Raw genomic sequence first — 22,361 nt, forward strand, 5'->3', positions numbered from 1 at the left:
TGCCATATTGGACAGATGTACATTTGCTACACTTCCTACATGCTCAGTCGGAGGAATTTCCACCATAGTGACATTTTTTAGCATACAGTAGTGAACGTTGAGTTTGTGTAAGGTAGAGAACAAGGACCTTATAAATTCAAACTAGAGGAATTCCATTGAATAAAGTCACAGACTTATTCTTAACCTTATACCATTTCACAGCAATAGGCAGAACATTATCTAGAATTACCAGCAATTTAATCCCTACTCCCACATTTTTCATCTGACTTATTCCCCTATTTAACTTTTGTTTATTGACTGACCCATCCCGTGTTTCATGACAATATTATTTTTTGAGTATAAATGATCAGAATATACATATATAAACTGTAATAACAGATAAACAAAAGTGTTTGGCAGAGTCCGCTTTATACATGGGTAAATATCAATATATTTATGTATGTCGTTTCCTGGCAGCTTAGGATCTGACTGTCGGTACCCTAGATATTCCAGATGTGTCAATTCCCTGGAAGTACCAGGCTTTCTTTGGGCATATGCTCTCTTGGCACGGGGAGCCTCTGCCTGTGGCGGGGACCCAGGAGCTGGTTCTGTGCTGGCCCAGGGAAGGCAGCAATAGTTTAGCAAGCTCCCTGAGCACACACACTCTACCATCTGTTCGACAAGGAAAACACACACGTCTCAATTACAGACAAATGCCAATGCACTGACAGGCAGGCTTGATTTGCATCTAGGCGTGAAGCTAAAGCTCAGACTACGGGAACGTTTTATTATCTTCCATACTATCAATCTGCTGGACTGTCCTCATAGCTCTTATAGCAATATTTTTGTTGACCACTCTCACTAACTGGTCACTTACTATAAAACATTGCTTACCGTATGCCTGCCGAACTGTTTAACATTTACATGTCCTAAATTTCTTCTATTCGACGTTTATGCTGAAGCTATGTCCTACGCCATCAAACTCAATGCAGAAGAGCTATACAGCACGGAGAAATTTATTATTTGAAATCATAATGTGCGTAATCCAACTAGTAACAGTGACCCAATCTGAGGATGTACTGATAATTACCACCCTCTATTTTCTGTCACTGAACCAGTTACCCAATTGCACACATTTTCCCTGTCCCAGCATTCTCATTTTATGTACCAAACTTGTATGTGGCACAGTATTCAAGGCTTTAGCAAAAATGAAGATATATGACATCCAACCACTCACCTAAGTCCAGTCTAGAACTTACTTCTTCATAGAAGGTGATCAGATTAGTTTGACAGGACCGATCCCGCATAAACCCATGCTGATATGGCGTTATACCTTTATTCTCATTGAGATACACGAGAATAGCATTTCTTACCCACGATGGAGGTTAAACCAAGGCCACGTTCAGACGTGGCAGAATTTTTACGCTGCAAATGTTGGGGCAGATTCGGGGCAATTATGCAACGAATCTGCACCAACATTTGAATATTTGACAGGTAATTCATACGTTGCAGATATCAAAGCAGACTTGCCACAGATTTCAGTTTTTGCATTGCAAATGCTGAAATCCACAGTAAAAATTCCACTGCTTCTCCGCAACATAATGAGCATGCTGCGGAGGGAAAATTCTGCACCGCAGCCTAATTTCCACACAGTTATTTTCCGCAACGTCTGAACTAAGTTTCCTAAAAATGTATAGAAACAAATGTAAAAAACGGCTGCTGCAGAATTCCACTGTGGACTGTCCGAAGTGGAATTCAACAGCAATTCCACCACGTCTGAACGTGGTTTTATGGGCCTAAAGTTTCCCGACTCGCTTTTTGACCCCTTTTTGAATATTGGCACCACATTTGCTATGCACCAGTCCATTAATACAGTTCTCATATTTAATTTAAAAAGTTTAAAATGGGCCTGGATGTCTTTCTTGAGTGTAATACTATTACAAGATATGGTCACTAGACTACTGTAGATGGGTCGTTGATCTGGGGATTTATTCTGAATGCCATATTTGGAGTCAGGGAGTAATTTTTTTACCTAAGATAAAAAAAAATTGGCTTCTCCTCATGGGGCTTTTTGCCTTTCTCTGGATTAACATTGCAGGGGAATAGGTCAAACTAGATGGACCTTTTTTGGTCTTTTTCTAAACCTTACATTGACCACCATTGTAAAAAAAAACAAAAAACATATACAGCGTGGTATAAGTCTGTGCTTCCTTTTATCCAGTGAAACAAAAAATATACTAATGGTTACCAGCCTTCCGGATGCTAAATTGCCCATGGAAGTCTGTAGACACATTTGCCATAGGCAGCGGAAGCATTTCCCGGCGCATACGTTGAAAATACACTGCAAATGTAGCAGTGTGAGTAGAGCCTTTTCTACGGTGCACAAAAGAAACATTTCAATGACAAATGCAGCTCTTCTGCTTATTTGGTGAACCTTACCATTTTTATATATGTCTATAAACCAATTTTCACTTCCACATAACCTTGTCTACATATACCATATATCAAGTACAGTAACACTGTGCAAACACTGATGGTCCTTTTAGTATCAGCAAACCATGTTTAGACCAATTCACGCCAAGCACCAACACCATACTCAACCACCTAAATACCCTTTTTTCAAATCTATATACTGAACACCAACAAGCTTTTCATACTACACACTATTGATCATATACTCTATCCTCTTTAATACGGCTTGACTGTCTTCTGCCATGCAGTGCATCACTTAGCAGGACAACCATATTACCCATTCTCCAGACACTAATGGACTCTTTTATTACTGGCCATCACACTAATGGACGTTCACTACTATGATGGCCTGTATAAATGACCCTAGTTGATGCCGTACAAATTTGGAGTTCATATAGAACACCACTTATAGACTACTCTGCTTAAAGTGTCTGATTAACGTTTAAAGAGGCTCTGTCTCCACAATATAAGTGCCCTATATTGTACATAATGTTATCGGCGCTGTAATGTAGATTACAGCAGTGTTTTTTTATTTAGAAAAACCATCTATTTTCAGCAAGTTATGACTTATTTTAGCATTATGCCAATGACTTTCTTAATGCCCAACTGGGCGTGTTTTTACTTTTGACCAAATGGGTGTTGTGAAAAGAAGTGTATGACACTGACCAATCAGCATCATACACTTCTCCCCATTTATTTAATCTGCACATAGTGATCCTGCATTGTTCACTATGTGCAGTCACATACACACACATTAACATTACTGAAGCGTCTTGACAGTAAATACACATCGCGTCCAACCAGGACGGGATGTCTATTCTCAATCCTGACACTTCAGTAACGTTTGTGTGTGACTTACTCACACATCACATCGAGATCACGTTGTGCTGTCATTTACAGCGTGATCGCGCGAGATTACGCTTGCTGTGCTGTAAGTCACACACAAACATTACCGAAGTGTTGGGATTGTGAATAGACATCCCGTCCTGGTTGGACGCGATGTCTATTTACTGTCAAGACACTTTAGTAACGTTAATGTGTGGGTATGTGACTGCACATAGTGAACAACTCAGGATCACTATGTGCAGAGTAAATGAATGGAGAGAAGTGTATGACGCTGATTGGTCACTGATTGGTAAGCGTCATACACTTCTCTCCATAACGCCCACTTGGTCAAAAGTAAAAACACGCCCAGTTGGGCATTAAAAAAGTCATTAGCATAAAGCTAAAATCGCTCATAACTTGCTGAAAATAGATCGTTTTTCTAAATAAAAAGCACTGCTGTTACTTACATTACAGCGCCAATCTCATTATGTAGGAGATAGGCCACTTATAATGTGGTGACAGAGCCTCTTTAATACCATTTCAGTTTTGATATAGAATGAATTTACAAACAAGTTGAATAACTTTGTAAATACATTGCATTATTTATCTTGTATTGATCCAGAGTCACAGTCTGTATTATACGCCAGAGCTGCATTGAAATTGCTTCAGTCTCACTCACCAACATTTTGCTGGGTTATAACCTGCTCATTATCACATTACTGGATTATAAACTGCTCACCATTGCACTGCTGGACTGTAAACTGCTCAACACCACATTGCCGAGTTATAGCCTGCTCACTATCACATTGCTGGATATACCATCACTTTGCTGGATTGTAATCTGTTCACCATCACATTGCTGGTTTATAACCCACTCAAGCTGACTACTCGTTGCTTGTTTATAATCTGTTCAATATAACAATACTGGATTATAACATGTTCACCATCATATTCCTGGATTATAACAGGCTGACCCACACTACTAAAGTGTAAACAGCTCACTATTATAATGCTGGGTTATAATCTATATGCTATCACAATACTTGATTTGGGATTAATCTAGTGTTATGGAATTGCAAGTTGAGCAATTCCCCAACGGCTGCTGGAGACTGCGTGCAAATAAAACCGCAACCTCAAATCCGTCACAACTCTGATCAACAGAGTCTAAGGCGACTCTAAGGTTTCCGCGAGAGCCGACCGCAAGGTGGGATGGTCTTTGCTGCATAGAACCCAGGTTGTGTTAGCAGAGTTCAGTGTTGGATAAGGTGCAATGCAGGCAAACCTGAACAAGACAACCAGCCAGCCAGAGGGTAAACAGAAAGTCTAAAACAGAGCAAGTGGAAATTAGGTACAGCAGAGGTCAGAACCAGCCGGGAGCTGATAATCAAAATCGGTAAACAAGGGGTAAATGAGAGACAAGCCAAGGTCAGTTTCTAAGAAGTCCAGAAGTCAGAAGTACAAGGAGTGTCAGAGCTTGATCAGAACACCAGAAGACTAAGAAAATGACAGGCAAAGACCAAGTGGAGGAAGCCAGTAATAAATACAACCCCACACCTAATTGGCAGAAAGACAGAGAAGAGAGATAGGCTCAAAGTAAAACCGAACCGCCAAGAAGCTAGAACAGTAGTCATGGTGATCTTAAGGGAACAGGCGTTTTCCTAACATCTAGATGATATAACACGAGTATATATGTATCAATTCTGTACAAGTGAATTTTTATCCATTCTGTGACTGTCACTATGGTTAAGGGCACATTTTGCTCTTTCAGAAAAGATCTGTACTGACTAACAGTGACACTGCAGAATAATAACATAATGTATAAAGCTATATTACTTTATAGGACTGTTTATTTTCTGTGCAAATTGTTGCACCTTGAAGTGAAATACTATTCCCCACAACCTAATTGAAGACTGTTCTTATATTTCCTTAGAGTAATACTCCAGAGCACTCCATAGTGTGTCAATGCATTGAGTTAATGGAAAAAACACCAAATGACAATTATGTAAAATGACAACACAAGTAGGCAGAAGGGACTGAACTATCCTCCAAATATGACAGCACTCTGTTCGTGAACAAATGCTTGCGCCTGTGTGTCAAGGGGAGAAGCAGGTGGGACTTATATGGAAACCATTTTCTTATTTTAGTGATATTAAAATGTGTCACAGATATTTCTCTACCCGGTCTTACTTAATGGGATAGGTGAGCAGACAGCAGTGACAGTGTCAGATCCCACAGCGCACAGCTTCGCCAGGAACAGCTTATAATAGGACACCAGGGACAACGGCTAATACTTTGCTGCCCTCTCCCAGGTCACACCAGGCAAAGAGCAAGAACCCACTGAGACAAGGCAAGCAGTACATTAAATATGGGGTAGAGCCCACAGCAACACCCTTTAACTGCTCATCACTATTTGATAATCACAAAGACACAACACTGAAGAACATAGGGTAAAAACAAAGGGTTGGTATAGATATACAAGAACCCGTCACCATCTATGTGGTCAATACACCAAGTGTAGTGTACACATTGTTCTAACTGCCTGAGAGCTCATTCACTATACTACATACATATTTAGAAGTACGGAATAAAGACAATACATTTTGCCAGTAATGGAAATTAATTCTCCTTTTTTAGAAACCTGTTATTGTATTAGCTAAGTCAACATGGAATGTGGCCGCATTGTACAGTATATACAATGAGGCAATAAAGGCACATATGAAAAAATGGGCATACTTAAAAACACTAAATGGAAACATAGAAGTACCACACTGGGGTGTTACATACAACAAGGAGACATTTTCTGGAGCGAACCTTCTGCTCATCAATCCAATTATTCAATGATTCTTAAACAATATTGCCGTCCAATTTGCTGCTATAACTTTTAAACATCTATTATATGATAAAACGTGACAACATGTCTTCTGCTGCTTTCAATGCTGTCCATCATATACGGAAGGTATATAAACTTTGGGCTGGCCCTACTGGCACTCTGCCATGGCTGTAGGATGGTAGATCAATATGTCAACTATTATATGGAGGGTTGGTGTGGTGTGCTGCATAGTATTACTATAGGAGTACTACTATGCAGCATGTCAGAGCGAACAATTTCTAGGTGGCCCTACTGTAAATTTGGGGATGCCATGCTAAATGACACTACAATGTGGCATCATATGGTGCTACTTTGTGCCACTACTGTAATGAGAGTAGGTGATATGTGGCACAATTTCTCTGCGAGCAGCAGTATGTAAAGTTTTGTTCTGAGGTTTGTGCTATTTTATTTTCTTGACAATAAAAAAATGTAATAGAATTGTGCTCCCTGCTATTCTCTTTTTCTGATACGCAGTTCAAGATATAAATATTAATCTTAGGGGTGTCCCATGTAAAAAAGGTTAGAAAACTCTAAGACAGACAATACTGGCATCACTGCCACGATACCTAATAAACTGATAACCTGCAACCTCATGAACATTAACTCACACAAAATGTATAGGTCCAGTAGGTGACGATACGTATTTGCAGATTACAGAAATTTATTATATTTATATTTTATTTAAAGAATCACCTTTTGATTTTATTAATTTGTTCAAGTGAAAAAATGAAATATTTCTAACCATTGAATGTTTCTAGATCAGCTACTAGTTTATTTAACCTCCAAAAATATGTTGACTCTTGGGAGAATTTCTCATTGGTTGGGTTTCATACACACTTCCCTTTTTTTTTGGTGAAAAAAAAAAAAATTTGCATTTGTTGTGATGTTCCAAGTGTGAAGAGACAGATGAGGGACACTCACCTGAGACAAGCCAAGGTAGATGGACACAGTCTCCGAAATGTACAAAAATTTTCCTTCCTGGTTTAGTGCAAATACAAATCCGTCCAGAGACTGCAGGGAAAAGAACAAGAGACAGTCACAAACGGAGAGGCAGGGAGGAGAACAGGCAGGAGACAGCCAAGAGGGAGGAAAAGATAGGGGGAAGTGTGGTAAACAAAGGGATAGCACAGTTAGACAAAAAGGGATAGACAGTCACAATGCACACAGTCACTGGAAAAGCAAAGACAGTAATACATAGAGACAAATGCATAAAACCCTTATGTTGAAAAATGAGATATTAGACAGTTCTGCACATAATCAGAAGAGGGAGCACAAGCAGAGAGAATGCACAAAACTGCTTCACATATTCACGCTTGGACCTGACAAGTTTTAGATGCAAGGGCAAAGCAGACACAAAAATGTATTAAATAGCATTAAAAGAGCTGGAAAAGAAAAGTTACTAGTAAATATGACCATTATTACAGCTCTTATATGGGTTGTTACCCAGAATTGTAAGTCCTGAACAGCAAATCTGGCCACTTATGCAGTGATATACTGCATACACCTTTTCCATATAAGCAGATTTGCCTTCCAACCAACTAATGGAGGAATTTGGTTGTCAACCATATTTTTTGGATTCACCTATAACTAAGAAACTAAGTTAAAAAAAATCTAAGCCGGAAAGGAGATCTCAGAGAATTATATCTATTGCAAAAAGTGCTCATTAAAAACGTTAATGTTTTATATATCTATATTTGATTGAGTTTTTAAATGAACCCCCCTCATCATCAGAATGAAGCTTAACACCAAACACAGCAATAATAGTACTGGTATAAGTGTGTAGAGCCCCGAAATAAAGCAGCACAACACCAAGAAAGGATTCAGTCAAAGGCAATGAGAACCGGCAGCTTGTCTAGGTGCCGATTAAAATGCCCAAACTGGTCTAGAGGGAACTCAGAGCTGGAACATCCTGAATTACCCATCTATAGCTGTGGCCTAACTTGATATTGTTCCTGTGAGGGAATTATAATTATTTGGACCAGACTAGCAGAGAAATTAGACTTCTGTGGTCGTCCTGGAAAAGCCAGTCTTAGGCAGCCATTCCCTGTTGTCACCCTTGGATAACAACAAGGGAAGAAACGGATATAACAAAGCAACGGACAATAGACCTTTTGGTACAAGAGGGCAATGTCTGGTTTGCAGGACTGGTGCATACAGTACATAGTAGCCCGAAACCTTAAACTGTCTTTAATGGAACATATTCTTCACAGTAATTAGTAGGGGTACCACACGGGTCACTATTGGGACCTAAACTTTATAATTGGGCCTGTTCACATCAGCGTTGGCTTTCTGTTCCGGGGTTCCGTCTGAGGTTTCTGTTAGGTGAACCCCGCAACGGAAAGTCAAACTGAAACCACAGCTTCTGTTTCCGTCACCATTGATATCAATGGCGACGGAAACATTGCTAATTCCAAATCGGTTATCCCTCGTAGGTGGAAAACGGCAGTCCCTCCACTGTTGGATGAGTTGTTTCAGGAGGTCGCTTTCATACAGCGAATGGAGCACCTTCTGGCTCATTCCCCGGCCGCTTCTATACGGTACAAGGACACTTGGTCTCACTGGCTTACATTCCTCTCTTCTTCCACCTATCGCACTGGAGTGACCTGAGATATTCATCCTTTCCCATGAGACTTCATCAACATAGGGACTACAGGCCGGTGTATTAGGATTTGTTTGCTCCAACCACATCTCTGACAGGTGCATGGCTCTTTCTTTTCATTTTGTCTATGATGTTCCGGAGCTGGAGTCCACCTTCCCTTATTGTGTCTATTGCGAGTGGTCATTTCTTCCTGTGCTTGCGCTTACATGCTATTGCCATTGCATTTTAGGATGTCTGGGTGGCTGGATTGGTGCATTTTCTTTTCTTTGTGTTACAATGCTCACTTCCTTTAAGCTTCCTCAGGCTGCTGTGGTTGTATTTTGCGCTTGTGATGTTCACTCTTCTGTTTGGGCTGTGCCCTTATTGTCATGTTCTTTTTATTATGGGGACACATTTTTCCCGATTGTGTGTGTACTTGTTTGTATTAAAATCAATAAAAAATGTGAATATAAAAAAAAAAAAAAAAAAGCTGAGTAAGGGCTTGTTTTTTGCGGGACGGGTGTTCGTTATTATTGGTACTATTTTGGGCTACATGCGACTTTTTGATCACTTTTTATTCTGTATCTTGGGAGGGGTGGTGACCAAAAAACCGCGATGCTGGCATAGTTTTTCATTTATTTTTTTGTGTTCACCGTGTGGGAAAAATAACATTATAGTTTTATTATTTGGTTCATTATGAACGCGGTGATACCAAATATGTGTAGGTTTTTTTTGTTTTTTTTCCTATAATAAAAGACTTATTATTGGAAAAGAAAAACTTTTATCTTTACACTTTTCTAAAACATTTTTATTAACTTTTTTTTTTTTACTTTTTACACTTTCTTTTTTGACCTGCAGCACTGATCGCTGCTAGAATACATTACACTATCTATGTAGTGTAATGTATTCCAACAGTCAGTGTGATGTCACAGTCACTCTGACAGCAAGCCTATGAGGACCAGCCAAAGACTGATCCTCATAGGCTTCCATACATGGCAGACCCCACGATTGCATGGGGGCTGCCGACGTGCCACAAACCCCCTAAATGCGGCGATCGCAATCGTTCACCGCTTTTAAGGGGTTAATTGCCTTAATCAGCGGCGATGGATAGCTGGCCTCCCGGTTCCCGATGCACACTGTCGCTGATAGGAAGTAACCTCCCGCGACAACGTATAGTTACTGACTCGTGCGGATAAGGGTTAAAGTGGGATATGTAAAAGTGTGAGTCATGCGTGGTCCCGCTCCATTCAAAGTCTATCAGGTTTATGGAAACAGCCCAGAACAACGCTCAGCTGTTTCTTACAGCCCCACAGACTTTGAATGCAGCAGGACTTCTCATGCCTGGTCTCCGCTACATTCAAACTCCTTCTATTTGCCGTCTTGCACCTGGGGGGAATGGAAAACCGGGGTCCTCCGTTATGGTGATCGATGGGAGACCCAGTGGTCAGACCCTCATGATCTAGCATTTTTCACCTATCCAGTGAATAGGTGAAAAATGCTGGGGACTGGAATATCCCTTTAAACTATGCATTTATTTTTTTTATATCTTTTATTGCAGCATTACCCATATTTTTGCAAAAATACATTTACTGTAGGTGAAAAAGTTATTTGAGTCCACAGGGCATTAAATATTATTTACTTTAAGAGTCCAGAGACAGGTCAACTACAGTCAACGGAAGTGGGTAGGAAACTTCTTTCAAAATACATATTTTAAAGTGTAAGATTTTTAAATCTCAGATAAGATTTTCATTTAATATCCACTGAAAGTACAAATCTTTAAATAAAGATGGGGTATTTATACTCCAACTCCTACCGTTTCAGCCTAACCTACCAGCATCTACGTATGTCAGGGGTCTTCAACTGGTGGACCGTGGTGAGAACCCAGACTCCAGACGCCAGTTTTCCGGACCAGTGGCCCCTCTAGCGCTAGGCATCCGGGCAGAAGGCACAGATTTTTTGTCCGATGCTCCGGATCCCCAGCTGACTGCAACATTCCTCAGGACGTCAATAGAATTGAATAAAAATGTTTTCAATTCTACTTCAATACTATGATTTACGATTTGGTATGGAATATTGTACTGTAGCATTAACACTTCCAAAGTTTTCATATGTGCGGGTATTTGTCCTTGTCATAATATTAAAAAATGTCTACAGAAACAATATACGCAGAAAGGTCTCACATTTGAAACCGAATTTCTCTATCTGAATCTTCTTACATTTCAAAGGGTGACCCTCCACAGGCGGTAAATCAAAAATGTATCATGACATTCTTGCAGAAAAATGATTTCCACATTATTTTGTATACCACATTTCTCTTCGATTTTCCCCATACCAACAATGAGCATTATTGGTTATTGACAACATGGGCACGGCAAAGCTATCTTAGGCACAAATTGCTTAGGGTAAAAATACAGCACTATAAACCATCGAATTGAGAAGGGAATTTTTTTAAGCAAAGTATTTCCTTTAGTCTCCTCAAATGTTGACATTTCACAACTTTCACGTTGCATTGACAGATTTTTATTACAGCACAGAAACCTTACTAAATGCAGATTGCTCAATCTTATATTTACCCTTACTTTGGGTATGAAGATTATGCCACTTATGCCACCACTGTTTATAAGAGTTCTGCTACAATGTAATTGTAACATGTTGGAAAGGGAAAGTACAAATATGTAGGAAAGATGATTTCTAATTCATTATTAGGGGACTTTTAAGTGCCCTCTCGTGGTTGCGGATATGTGCCCCTGCTGCTGGTTTTTATCTAAATAATGTCCATCACAATCATTACAGGCCCACCTGTGACAGTAACAGTGAGAAGTAAAATGGATTTGTGTGTTACAGCCTGTTACTTTGGTTAATAAGCTGTTGCCATACATTACCAAGTAACAAGGGGCTCAGACTGCAAGATGATGTGAGAGAAAATTGCCGGCACGTGATTTTATAAAGTGGACGCAAAAATATCTGCTTAAAACAATACTACAGAATGGAGAAGATCTAGGAGGTGAAGATGTCAAGAGTCACCATAAAAGAGCACATAATAGCATGAAGAGATTAACAGATATTAATAAAAAAAGGAGAATACAACTAAAAGAATAACAGAAAGAGATCGGAGTGACAGTAGCAACAAAAACAATGCGAAAGAGGCAAGAAATGATGATCAGAACTTGGAACGACTGAGACAGGAGATGTCACATGATGTCTTCAGAAATAAAACCTTTCACAGGGTTCCCTGCCAGAGTAAAATAAGAGGTAGAGAGAGAATTGGCAAGGGATAGGCAGAAACAGAGGGAGGGAATGGAGGAATAAGGCAGAGAGAGGGAGGGAGGACAGGCCTCTCTCCTCAGGTTATGAATGAATGAGCACTGTTGTTTTTTCATCTCAGCGTGCAAGGATTTAATTAAGTGATAACAGTCACCTTGGGTGGCTGTACTGACCAGTAATGTGTAGGTAAGCAGCAGACGGGGAGAGGCAGCTTGATCTATCTGCGGACTGGAAGAAGGGGCAGCATGGTGGGCAGGAAGCTATTTGACATTTTTTTCATGACTGATAAAATCAGCATTTAAAGAAAAAAAAAAAAAGGAGAAAGAAAAGAGAGAGAAATAAAGCAGAATGATGCAAAAGTGTGGTAAACCAGGAAAACAACACCATTGTCTATGAAAATAGCATGTTCTAAGAGCTTCACCCGGATTGCTGAATATTTAGGTTGGACACCACAAATTACGTATTGCCCATTTCAACAGCAGTCGTTCAAATACTCAAAAAAGATCAACACTATCATTCTTTTACACTTTTTGTCATAATAATATTGCTACTATGAAAGCAGAACCCTTCTGCTTCCCCAAAATATCATCATCACCAATAAGAACTGAACAGAAATGTGTCGCTCAAAGTCAGAGGATTCGCAAAATTAACTTATTTATACATATAAATTTCTATACAAATCACTAGTCAGACCACACATGGAACAATGTGTACAATTTTGGGCACCTGTGTATAAGTGGGACATAACTGAACTAAAAATGGTGCAAAAAAGGGTGACCAAGGTAATTAAGGGAATGGGTGGATTTATTGTTTTGAGGTTACATTTAAATAAGAAGTCTACTCAATCTTAATAAGCTATTGGCATTTTGTGAAGATTGGCAGGTTTAAAGCTTTTGGAAACACTGGTCTTCAATCATGGAGGTGAGATGTCTCATTGAGATGTCCGGCATCCCATCTTTCCATTTTGGAGAAAGCTTAAAGACTATGTAAACCGTCGAAAGTGATTATTTTATTTTTTGGTTAATAAAAAGCTCAATCAGTGTGTTATGTGCAACTTTATAATTGGTTTTTAGTAAAAATGAAATTAGATTGATATACAAAATTGAGATACAGCTGCTTTACATATTGTATACAGAGCAGCTGTATAGTGCGCTAAGACCTGAATCTGTCAGTTCCGTGGGACTGACAGGTTCAGTGTCAGTGGGACGTGTCTCTGACACACAGGATCCTACTGTAATCTATCACATCTTAGTTATGAACTCGCGGATCTGACGGGTACAGGATTCAGCATAAGATACAGTTGCTCTGTATACATTGCAGCTGTATCTCAAAAAGTACAAATAATTTTTTTGGAAGATCTGCTTAATGGTCCCAATACTCTGAATGTTATCCTTGACCAACAGCATTGTTACAGAAGTTGATATACAACATCCTAGCACAAGGGTAATGTGTCCCCTTGGAATTAGGAGTCCTCCCCAATATGCTTGAGTGCAATAAAGTAGACAAGGCAGTCGTTGGCAGCAGTCTGGGCATATTAACCATGGTTTTGCATGTGAAGTACAGTGTTCAGAGGATCCTGCCTTCTTACTTCTGTACCACAGTTATTTAGGTAAACAGAAGTACAAAAGGCCTCTATAAGGGCCAGTTCACACTGGTTTTTTTTTTTACACTTTTTTTACGTGGAAACCGCGTTGGAAAATGTGCCAAAAACGTCCGAAAATGCCTCCCATTGATTTCAATGGGAGGCGGAGGCATTTTTTTCCCACGAGCGGAAAAACCGTCTCGTGGGAAAAAGAAGCGACATGCCCTATCTTTGGGTGTACACGTCTCTGACCTCCCATTGACATCAATGGGAGGCAGAGAAAGCGTATTTTGCTGCGTTTTTTGCCTGCGGTGCTCAATGGCCGTGGGCGAAAAACACGGCAAAAACCTCTGTGTGAACATACCCTTAAGCAACCTCAATAACACTGCTAGATCTGGCTTTAGAGTTGGTGGGGGGGGGGGGGGAGGCAAAAGCTCCATCCATTTGTCAAAGAATAAACACTCAATGAAAACATGAAGATGGAGGACTTAACTTCATCTCTTATTTGTACCAACAGATCCTTCATTCTCATCTTGCAATATTGGATGAAATTTACCGCATTATTAGGAGCAGGATCTGCTCATTGAAGTATCCGGGATGTATTACAGAGCTTGTTTGATGGAAGCTGTACCTTAGTGGGTGGCTAGACCTGTATTCCCTTTATGGGATTTAATATTATACTTATATATATATATATATTAGTATTTTAAAGATATAAGAATATCTCAATGGCTTAAACCAAAGTTAATAGCATAAACGTGCTATTAATGACAATAATTTTAATGAATCCCAAATAAGAGAATCTGTCATTATGATTCTGAAAGGCACCTATTTAGCCATGACAGGCATCTACTAAGATGGAAGACCTGAGGGCCTTCATTAGGCCGCCAGGCTTACATAACAACCATCGGCAGCCTGCGATCACATTGCGAGGGGGTGGAGGCACGTGAGAGGGGGACACCCCCTTCATTCTAATGGCTTAGATGCTGAGATCGCTATTGACCGTGGCATCTAAGGGGTTAACGAGCTGGATTCTGCTCATTACACTGAAGTGTCGGCTGTAAGATACAGAGGACTCGCTTGTTTTATGGAGCGGGCTCAGCCCGTTAGCCTGCTCCATAGTCCCTTACCAGACCTCCGCCGTATATATACGGCGGGTGTCGGGTAGTGTTAAATAGGTCAGCATGTAATATGAATCTGTCAAAAAATCAGACAGTCTTTCCTGGGTCTTTCGATCCTGTCTAATAGAAGGTGGTCCTGAGTGGAGTGCACCCCTTTATGGCATCCTATTTTTAGATGGGATAACTCCTTTAGTGTAAAAGAAAAATGAAGCGCTTACAATTATGCAACTGGGGTGTTTTTGTGAATAGTGTAAATGTTTCTCAATTTAATTTCACTGACGGCAAGGTTGTTTTCAGCCTGGTAAAACAAATATGCCACAATTTATCTTAAAAAAAAACAATACATAACAAAAAAATCCAATTTCAATAAGGGTGCGCAGACATTTGATATATACTACATGTCTTCCAGCTTGTAACAGAGCACTTTATATTAAAAAAAGCTAAGTCATTTAAAAAAAAAAAAAGTCTTAATGATATCAATGAAATTCAAAGACACCAGGAAAAATCCATAAACTGGATCTACTGTCATTTCATTACTGTTTATTCTAAGGATAAGTCTGCTTATTCTCATAACCTCTTCCCCTCCACTCTAGTCTATGGCTTTCTACTGGCAATTGCTATATGTCGACTACTCTACATGCTTTATGATGTCTAAATTTACAGCTATCATTCAATAAAGTTTAACTCTCTGCCCTACAACTCTGTTCTATGTCCCTTCCGCTTTATCCAATCATCCATCACACAGGATTTCTTAACTGCTCTCATGGCAAACTTCAGTTCTCAGAGAGATGCTCTCGGGTGCTGATGCTGTAGAGAGGGTGAGGAGGTTAGAAGAGAGGGGGTAAGGGCGGTGCAGAGCAGGGGGCGAGAGAGCTCAGGAGAGAATCCACACAGGATCCGACCTATGTGTAGTAATTATGTTAATTGCATGGATGCCCTTGCTCGTTTTTAGCAGAGCAGCTGAAGATAAATAAAGGGAAATTGCCCCGCACAGGGCGCAGTGCGGGAGGAATGCTAAACAGCTCTGTTTGTTGTCTGATTATAGGTCTGTTTACACTAAATTCCAGAGGTAATTGCTGATTTTGATTGCACGCTTATTTGTGCGCCTTTACAGCCGGGGGACACTGGGGTCTGTCTGCCTTTATAATTAAACCGTTTTGTGACATAGGCGGATAATGGGCAAGGCTTTCGTGTCACTGAGATTAGTCTAGTTCTGGAGATATAAGAGCAAGGCTTCAACTGATTGGGTAGTGGATGCAAAGAACAGACTTTCAGTATAACGGGGAATTCACATGCGGCAGATTTGTTGCAGAAATCCATGCAAATGCTGCAGAAACAGCCCATTTGGATGAAAGGAACTGATTTTCACGAGTGAATATACCCTAAGAAAGCAAAATAACTCTCTACAATTCTCTAGACCATTATTTTGCTCTAACCTTATTAGAATGCGAGCTTGTATGTGCAAAATCCTCCCTAATATTGTATCTTGGTACTGTTTAAAGTTGTTCTGTTTTGATAATTGAACTTGTATAAATTCCAGGAGGTGCCGAGAGCTGGAAGAAGATGCGTCCTACTACAAATTCTTCTGCCAGACTCCTTCACCAGATCAGATAACTGATTAGAAATAGAAAGAAAAAGCTCTCTAAAGTAATTATTAAAGGGGTTATGTGGGGATGGAAAATGATTAGCAGTGTACATACTGCAGTACGTGAGTAAACTTCTAATATACATTCCGGTCCCCCTTTGCGCGGATTATGATATTTTAATAGATTTTTACAGCGCTGCCGGTGGACTGGAAGTCTAGTGGCACAGTCTAATTCATGACGACACAACTCGTTGTCAGGTGACCGACCCCGCTGTACGCTATGTAATCGCTGTAGCAGTAGTACTTTCACAAGGAGCTATGATCAGTAATGTATGGGGATACGATCAGCTGATAAACAAGAGTTTGCTCATTCATTGGCTGATCGTTGCCCTGTTTACACAGGGCAATGATCGGGTAAGAGCGTTCATATGAACAATAGTCTGCCCAATCATTGGCCCGTGTAAAAGGGCCTTTATACTTTAACCTTCTTCATGGAATTATAATTTCTTCTCTTTATCAATATTTTTTTAGGAACATTTAAAAAAAATAGCGGTTACAATAGCCTACCATGAGCACTACTGGTAGAGTAAAAACCAGCGTAGATAGTGCCACACTCTGTGCCCCTTGTAGATGGAGCCCCTATGTAGATAGTGCCAGTTCCCACAGTAGACAGTGTCAAACACTGTTCCCTGTAGATAGTGCCATACCTCCCTGTAGTGCCACAAACCCACCTTGTAGATAATGCCATACACACCACACTGTAGATAGTGCCACACACACACACACACACACACACACCCCTGTAGATAGTACCACACACCTCTTTATAGATAGCGTGACACTCCCTCCCCCCGTTGTAGATAGTGCCACATCTCCTGTTTGTAGATAGTGCCGCACTTCTCCCTTTGTATGTAGTGCCACACACACCACCTGTATATAGGGCCACACAGCCCCCTTGTAGGTAGTGTCACATAGCCCCATGTAGATAGTGCCCAGGTGCCCCCCAAACAAACAAAAAAGCTCTAGCCCCCTTCCCGTGAAGAACGGAGCTCCATAACCTCCTCAGTCCTGCAGCCTATGAGGTGCCGAGACAGGATTCTTGCGTAGGCTGGCACGATCTACTGACGCGATGGTGCCGGCATGCGCAGGGATTCTGTTCCAGTGTCTTATAGGCTGCAAGTCTAACGTGGCCTGTAGCCTAGTAAATGGCAGAGGCAGTCTCCCTGCTCTGCAATAGTATTCAATTATATCTGAGTGCTAAGAAAGCAGATACAATTGAATGTGGTGGTCCAACGGGGCACTGGGCAAATGCCCAATGCTAGCAACGCCATTAGTATGCAAGAGCTTTCTGGCCACAGGGGGAGTTTCCGGGCAACTGGAAACCCCACTGCATGTGCCCTTTACTTTTGTAACAGGGGCCCGTGAGGTTTATTACATTGGCCCCAGTTACTTCAGTGACACTGGATACACGTGGTGTGGGAGGCCGTGGGCCCCCCTGGCTGCGGTGCCCGGTCACAATTCTCACCATTCTTTCCTAAGATGAAATAATACCACTAGGTACTACAAAGGCCTCCGTAATTTAGATGCTTTTTATGATGCTTTATTAACAAATGGCTATACCAGCAGTAAAGTGCAGACCCTACCTCCTGTGTCACCCTTTTTGTCACCTATTTAAATGTATGTCCATTAAAAATCAATACAAATTAGAATTAAAAACACACACACACATCAGTTTTGTTAACTTAATGATTCTTAAAAAATAAAGATGCAAAACTGTTGTTACCCCCTATCTACAAGAGGCGTAACTTGCAGTACCTGGGCCCAATGCACAATCTGTACCAGGGTCCCTAACGTTACATAAAATTTAGAGTACTAGTATCTTCTAATGTTGAAAATAAATTGTTGCAGTTTCCAGGTGAAACTGCCCCTGCACCTCATACAGCCCTAAAAATGCACAAAGTGATGTCACTGCGCAAGAATAATTCCTGCAGTTATGTCATAGAACTTAGATAATGCACATTATATCTTACCACAAGGATGATAAATACAGTAATGTCACAGTACAGGTATAATAAACACTGTGATATGACAGTGGTATTTAAGACCATGGCACATAATCACGTACATGCACGGCATAGCATGTACGTGACTGTGATCAATAGCGCCAGTGGAATTTAAGTGGTTTGACAGAGGTAGGGGGCCCCCTCTGTCACCAATTGGTGGCCCGCGAACGCGATCACCAACGGGTTGCCAGGGGCCTAGAAAGGCCCCAGGAGTGCCCTGGCTATATGCATATTAGGCCGTGGCAGAGGCATGGCCTAATAGATTGCCTGTCAGTTTTACACTGACGGGCAATAATGCATTGGTATAGTAAGTATTCCAAAATATTATATCTGCGTTTAGAAGATCGCACTGTAAAGTTCTCTAGTGAGACTAAAAAAAAAATTTAAAATCATTCAATTTTAGTTTATTAAAAAAACATTTATTAAAAAAAATTAAAAAAAAAAATTAGAGTAAAAATGAAAATAAAATCGGTGTTTTCCATAAAAAGTAATTTTATTTACTAGAAGTGTAAAAAAAAAAAAATACACATACCTGGTATCGCCGTGATCGTAATGACCGAAATAAAGTTAACACATTAATTAAACCGCTGGGTGAATGCCGTACAAAAAAACACTAAAACAACTGAGAAAATACTTATTTTTTTCCATTCCCACTACCAAAAAATATAAAAGTTAATCCATAAGTCTCATGTACTAAAAATAGGACCAATGAAAACTACATCTCATCCCGCAAAAAGGAAGCATCCATGTGGCTACATCGACTAAATAATTTTAACGTTATGGGTCTTGGAAAGCGACGATGCAAAAACAATGTCGACATAAAAATAAAAAAAAGTTATGACTCTTGGAAAGCCGGGAGGAAAAAACAAAAAAGAATGCTTGGTCAAAAAGGCCAAAATAGACCTGGTTCTTAAGGGGTTAATACAGGACTGTGACAATACAGAGATAATAAAAACACTCTGATGTCACAATCTATAGACAAGAAACAGTAATATAGCTGCATGGAGATAATCAAACAGTGATTTCCCAGGAATAGTCCAAGTGATCTTACAGTTTAGGGTTAATGCACAAAGCGGTTTCTGAGTACATAGATAATAAAGACAGTAAAGTCATAGGAAAGGGTTATTGCACAGTGATGTTACGATGTGGAAAAATGCACACAGAGACGTTACAGAATAGGAATAATGAACGTAGTGATGACAGCTAAAGGCTAAGGACCACCGTGATGTCATAGAACAAGCATCATAAATATAGCATCATAATACACAGAATATGAACACAGTGACAGCACAGAGCTAATAAAAACTGGTATTCCCTTATGTGGCAGAGTGCCCGTTGGTACCCCTCAAACCCTATGACTGGAACCTCTGCACCCCCTATAGTTACACTTGTTATCTACTCATAAACTCTTGGATGAAGAGGGCGGCATGCCCTGTTGTGATCCATTACTTCTCAATCCTCAAAAGATGACTTTATAATACTGCCATATTACCATAGAAATAAAAATGTGAGGGGCTCAATTGTGATTCAGTTCAAGCAGATAGTTGACAACGTGTTTCAATGTTACTGGCATATAGGCTTGTAAATTAAAAAGAAGATCCCTATTTTGCTTTCATCGTCAATAACAACTTTTCCAAGAATTTTTTAATATGGAGAAATGGTATTAGCCTGTTAGCGGTGAAGAGTGGCAGGTAAAGAGTTACAGCCCTAGCTTCAGTATCAGGCTGAGTGAGGAGATACGGATCACACAGATGCAGTACTTAGTGGCCCAGAGAGGCATTTGTCTGCTCTGCGAGCTGCTCTTGACACATCCTCCATCGGAGGAGCTGAGTACTCTTTGTCTTGGGTTTGATGCAGGTTAAGTGGCCCATACATCTCTCTGGAATCTCAAAAGCACCTTGAAGGCTAATGGCAGCGCAGCACACTACACGGCCTCGCTGATAGGATCTCCAGCAATTTCCCTTCTTCCATCGCGCTAATCACTTGTCTCTTTTACTCCGGCTGGGTTTTCTCCACCGTTTGATGCTCTTAGTCGAGTTTTACATTGTATTCTCCAACAGTGATGTGAAGAGACTGTCATTGCCGTAGCACGTACCAGATACCATGATGCAGAGGTAAAGAAGACCTGTAGCTCATTGTGTCTGTCTATGCGAGGTGACAATGTGACGGATGTAAACCCTGGAAAAATGTGTCTGTGATTATAGGTAAAGTGAGGTGAGGGTTACACGATGTGGCTCTACTTGTGGTCAAATTGCTTTCTATTCTCGTCCTTTTGCATGTAAATGGTTTAAATGCTACTGGTAGTGTGGGAGGGATAGTGGTGACAGCAGCGTAGCTAGAGGAGCTATGAGGGGCTGCTGACATTCTTTCTATAAAGGTCACGAGGCAGGTATCCTGTAGGATTGGATTGGAGGCAAAAGGTCAGACATGAGTTGAGAGATTATGTAATTATCAAAGTCCACAACTGAACAGTGAGGGCAAAGAAAGGGCTGATACCTTTGGGATTTGAGCTGGCAGAGAACAGATGGACAGAGTATACACGGCTTCCATGGACGTTCCTCCTCGTATTACACGAAAAGAACGGAGTGGTTTTACTATAGCAGGACACATTCGATCCACAATGCAATTTTTCTTATTATTGCAATATTAGCAAATGATTTGCTGTAAAGAAACATTCATTAACAAATTTTCTGCAAAAAGCAACCGGCCCAGACTGGAGGAACAGATTCCAATATCATGGTGTATTACAGAACTGAAAGCTGATATCTCATTCGTAGGTTAACCTTTAAAGAGAATATGTCACTAATTTAGTAATGCCCCATCTCCTAGCTAATCGAATAGGCGCTTATTATTTTAAAAGTTATGAGCTTTTTTCTAAATATGCAAATGAGCCTTTATTAGACAAGTAGGACGTAACAGCAGCGACAGGTCACATCCTCTGACCTGTCCTATCAGCATGAAGCTGCTTCACACAGTATGAGAGACTGAGGCTGGAGGGAGGGGGGGTCACTTCAAATAGCCATGTCTCCGGCTGTGGACCACCTAGAACAGAGATTCTAATCTTTCATATGACACCAGGATCACAGTTCTAGCTGTGATAGAACCGGAGATATCGCCAGTTGAATACACAGTTGGGAATGGAAGCTGTATACTATACGATCAGGCTGTGTTGCTGGGCAGGGAAGGGGGAGAAGCTGTATGCTGATTGGACAGCGTCATACAGAAAACATTACACTGCCCAGTGTCAAAAGAAAGAGTCACCTCCTCCCATTTGGCAAGTACAGCCAAATTAGCATATTTAGAAAAATGGTCATAACTTTGTAAATAATAAATGTTTTTGAAAAAAAAATCACACTCTAGTCATCAGCATCATACAGCCTACTAGATTAGTTAGGAGAAAATTAATAAACTAGTGATAGATCCACATTAAATATGCTGCCTCATGCAGTACCCTATCAATATATTATTATTTTTTATATTATTATTTAATATATTTTTTATTGGTTATTTCAGACATAAGTACAGTGAAGGAAATAAGTATTTGATCCCTTGCTGATTTTGTAAGTTTGCCCACTGTCAAAGTCATGAACAGTCTAGAATTTTTAGGCTAGGTTAATTTTACCAGTGAGAGATAGATTATATTAAAAAAAAAACAGAAAATCACATAGTCAAAATTATATATATTTATTTGCATTGTGCACAGAGAAATAAGTATTTGATCCCCTACCAACCATTAAGAGTTCAGCCTCCTCCAGACCAGTTACACGCTCCAAATCAACTTGGTGCCTGCATTAAAGACAGCTGTCTTACATGGTCACCTGTATAAAAGACTCCTGTCCACAGACTCAATTAATCAGTCTGACTCTAGCCTCTACAACATGGGTAAGACCAAAGAGCTTTCTAAGGATGTCAGGGACAAGATCATAGACCTGCACAAGGCTGGAATGGGCTACAAAACCATAAGTAAGACGCTGGGTGAGAAGGAGACAACTGTTGGTGCAATAGTAAGAAAATGGAAGACAT

General features: G+C 40.3%; 1 protein-coding gene across 7 annotated transcripts in view; it reads right to left on the reverse strand.

The window, feature by feature from the left end:
- NPAS3 (neuronal PAS domain protein 3) overlaps nucleotides 1-22,361 on the reverse strand; it is a 573,247-nt gene that overhangs the window by 132,876 nt on the left and 418,010 nt on the right. For 6 of the 7 annotated variants that reach the window (XM_075844509.1, XM_075844508.1, XM_075844514.1 and 3 more), the window contains one exon: nucleotides 7,067-7,156. The exons of the other annotated variant lie outside the window; for it this stretch is intronic. In XM_075844509.1, the coding sequence (XP_075700624.1) occupies nucleotides 7,067-7,156 (90 nt within the window). The remainder of the gene's footprint in view (nucleotides 1-7,066; nucleotides 7,157-22,361) is intronic. 7 annotated transcript variants of the gene reach the window in all.

The sequence above is a fragment of the Rhinoderma darwinii genome, chromosome 12 (genome assembly GCF_050947455.1).
Source record: "Rhinoderma darwinii isolate aRhiDar2 chromosome 12, aRhiDar2.hap1, whole genome shotgun sequence".
Classification (NCBI taxonomy): Eukaryota; Metazoa; Chordata; class Amphibia; order Anura; family Rhinodermatidae; genus Rhinoderma; species Rhinoderma darwinii.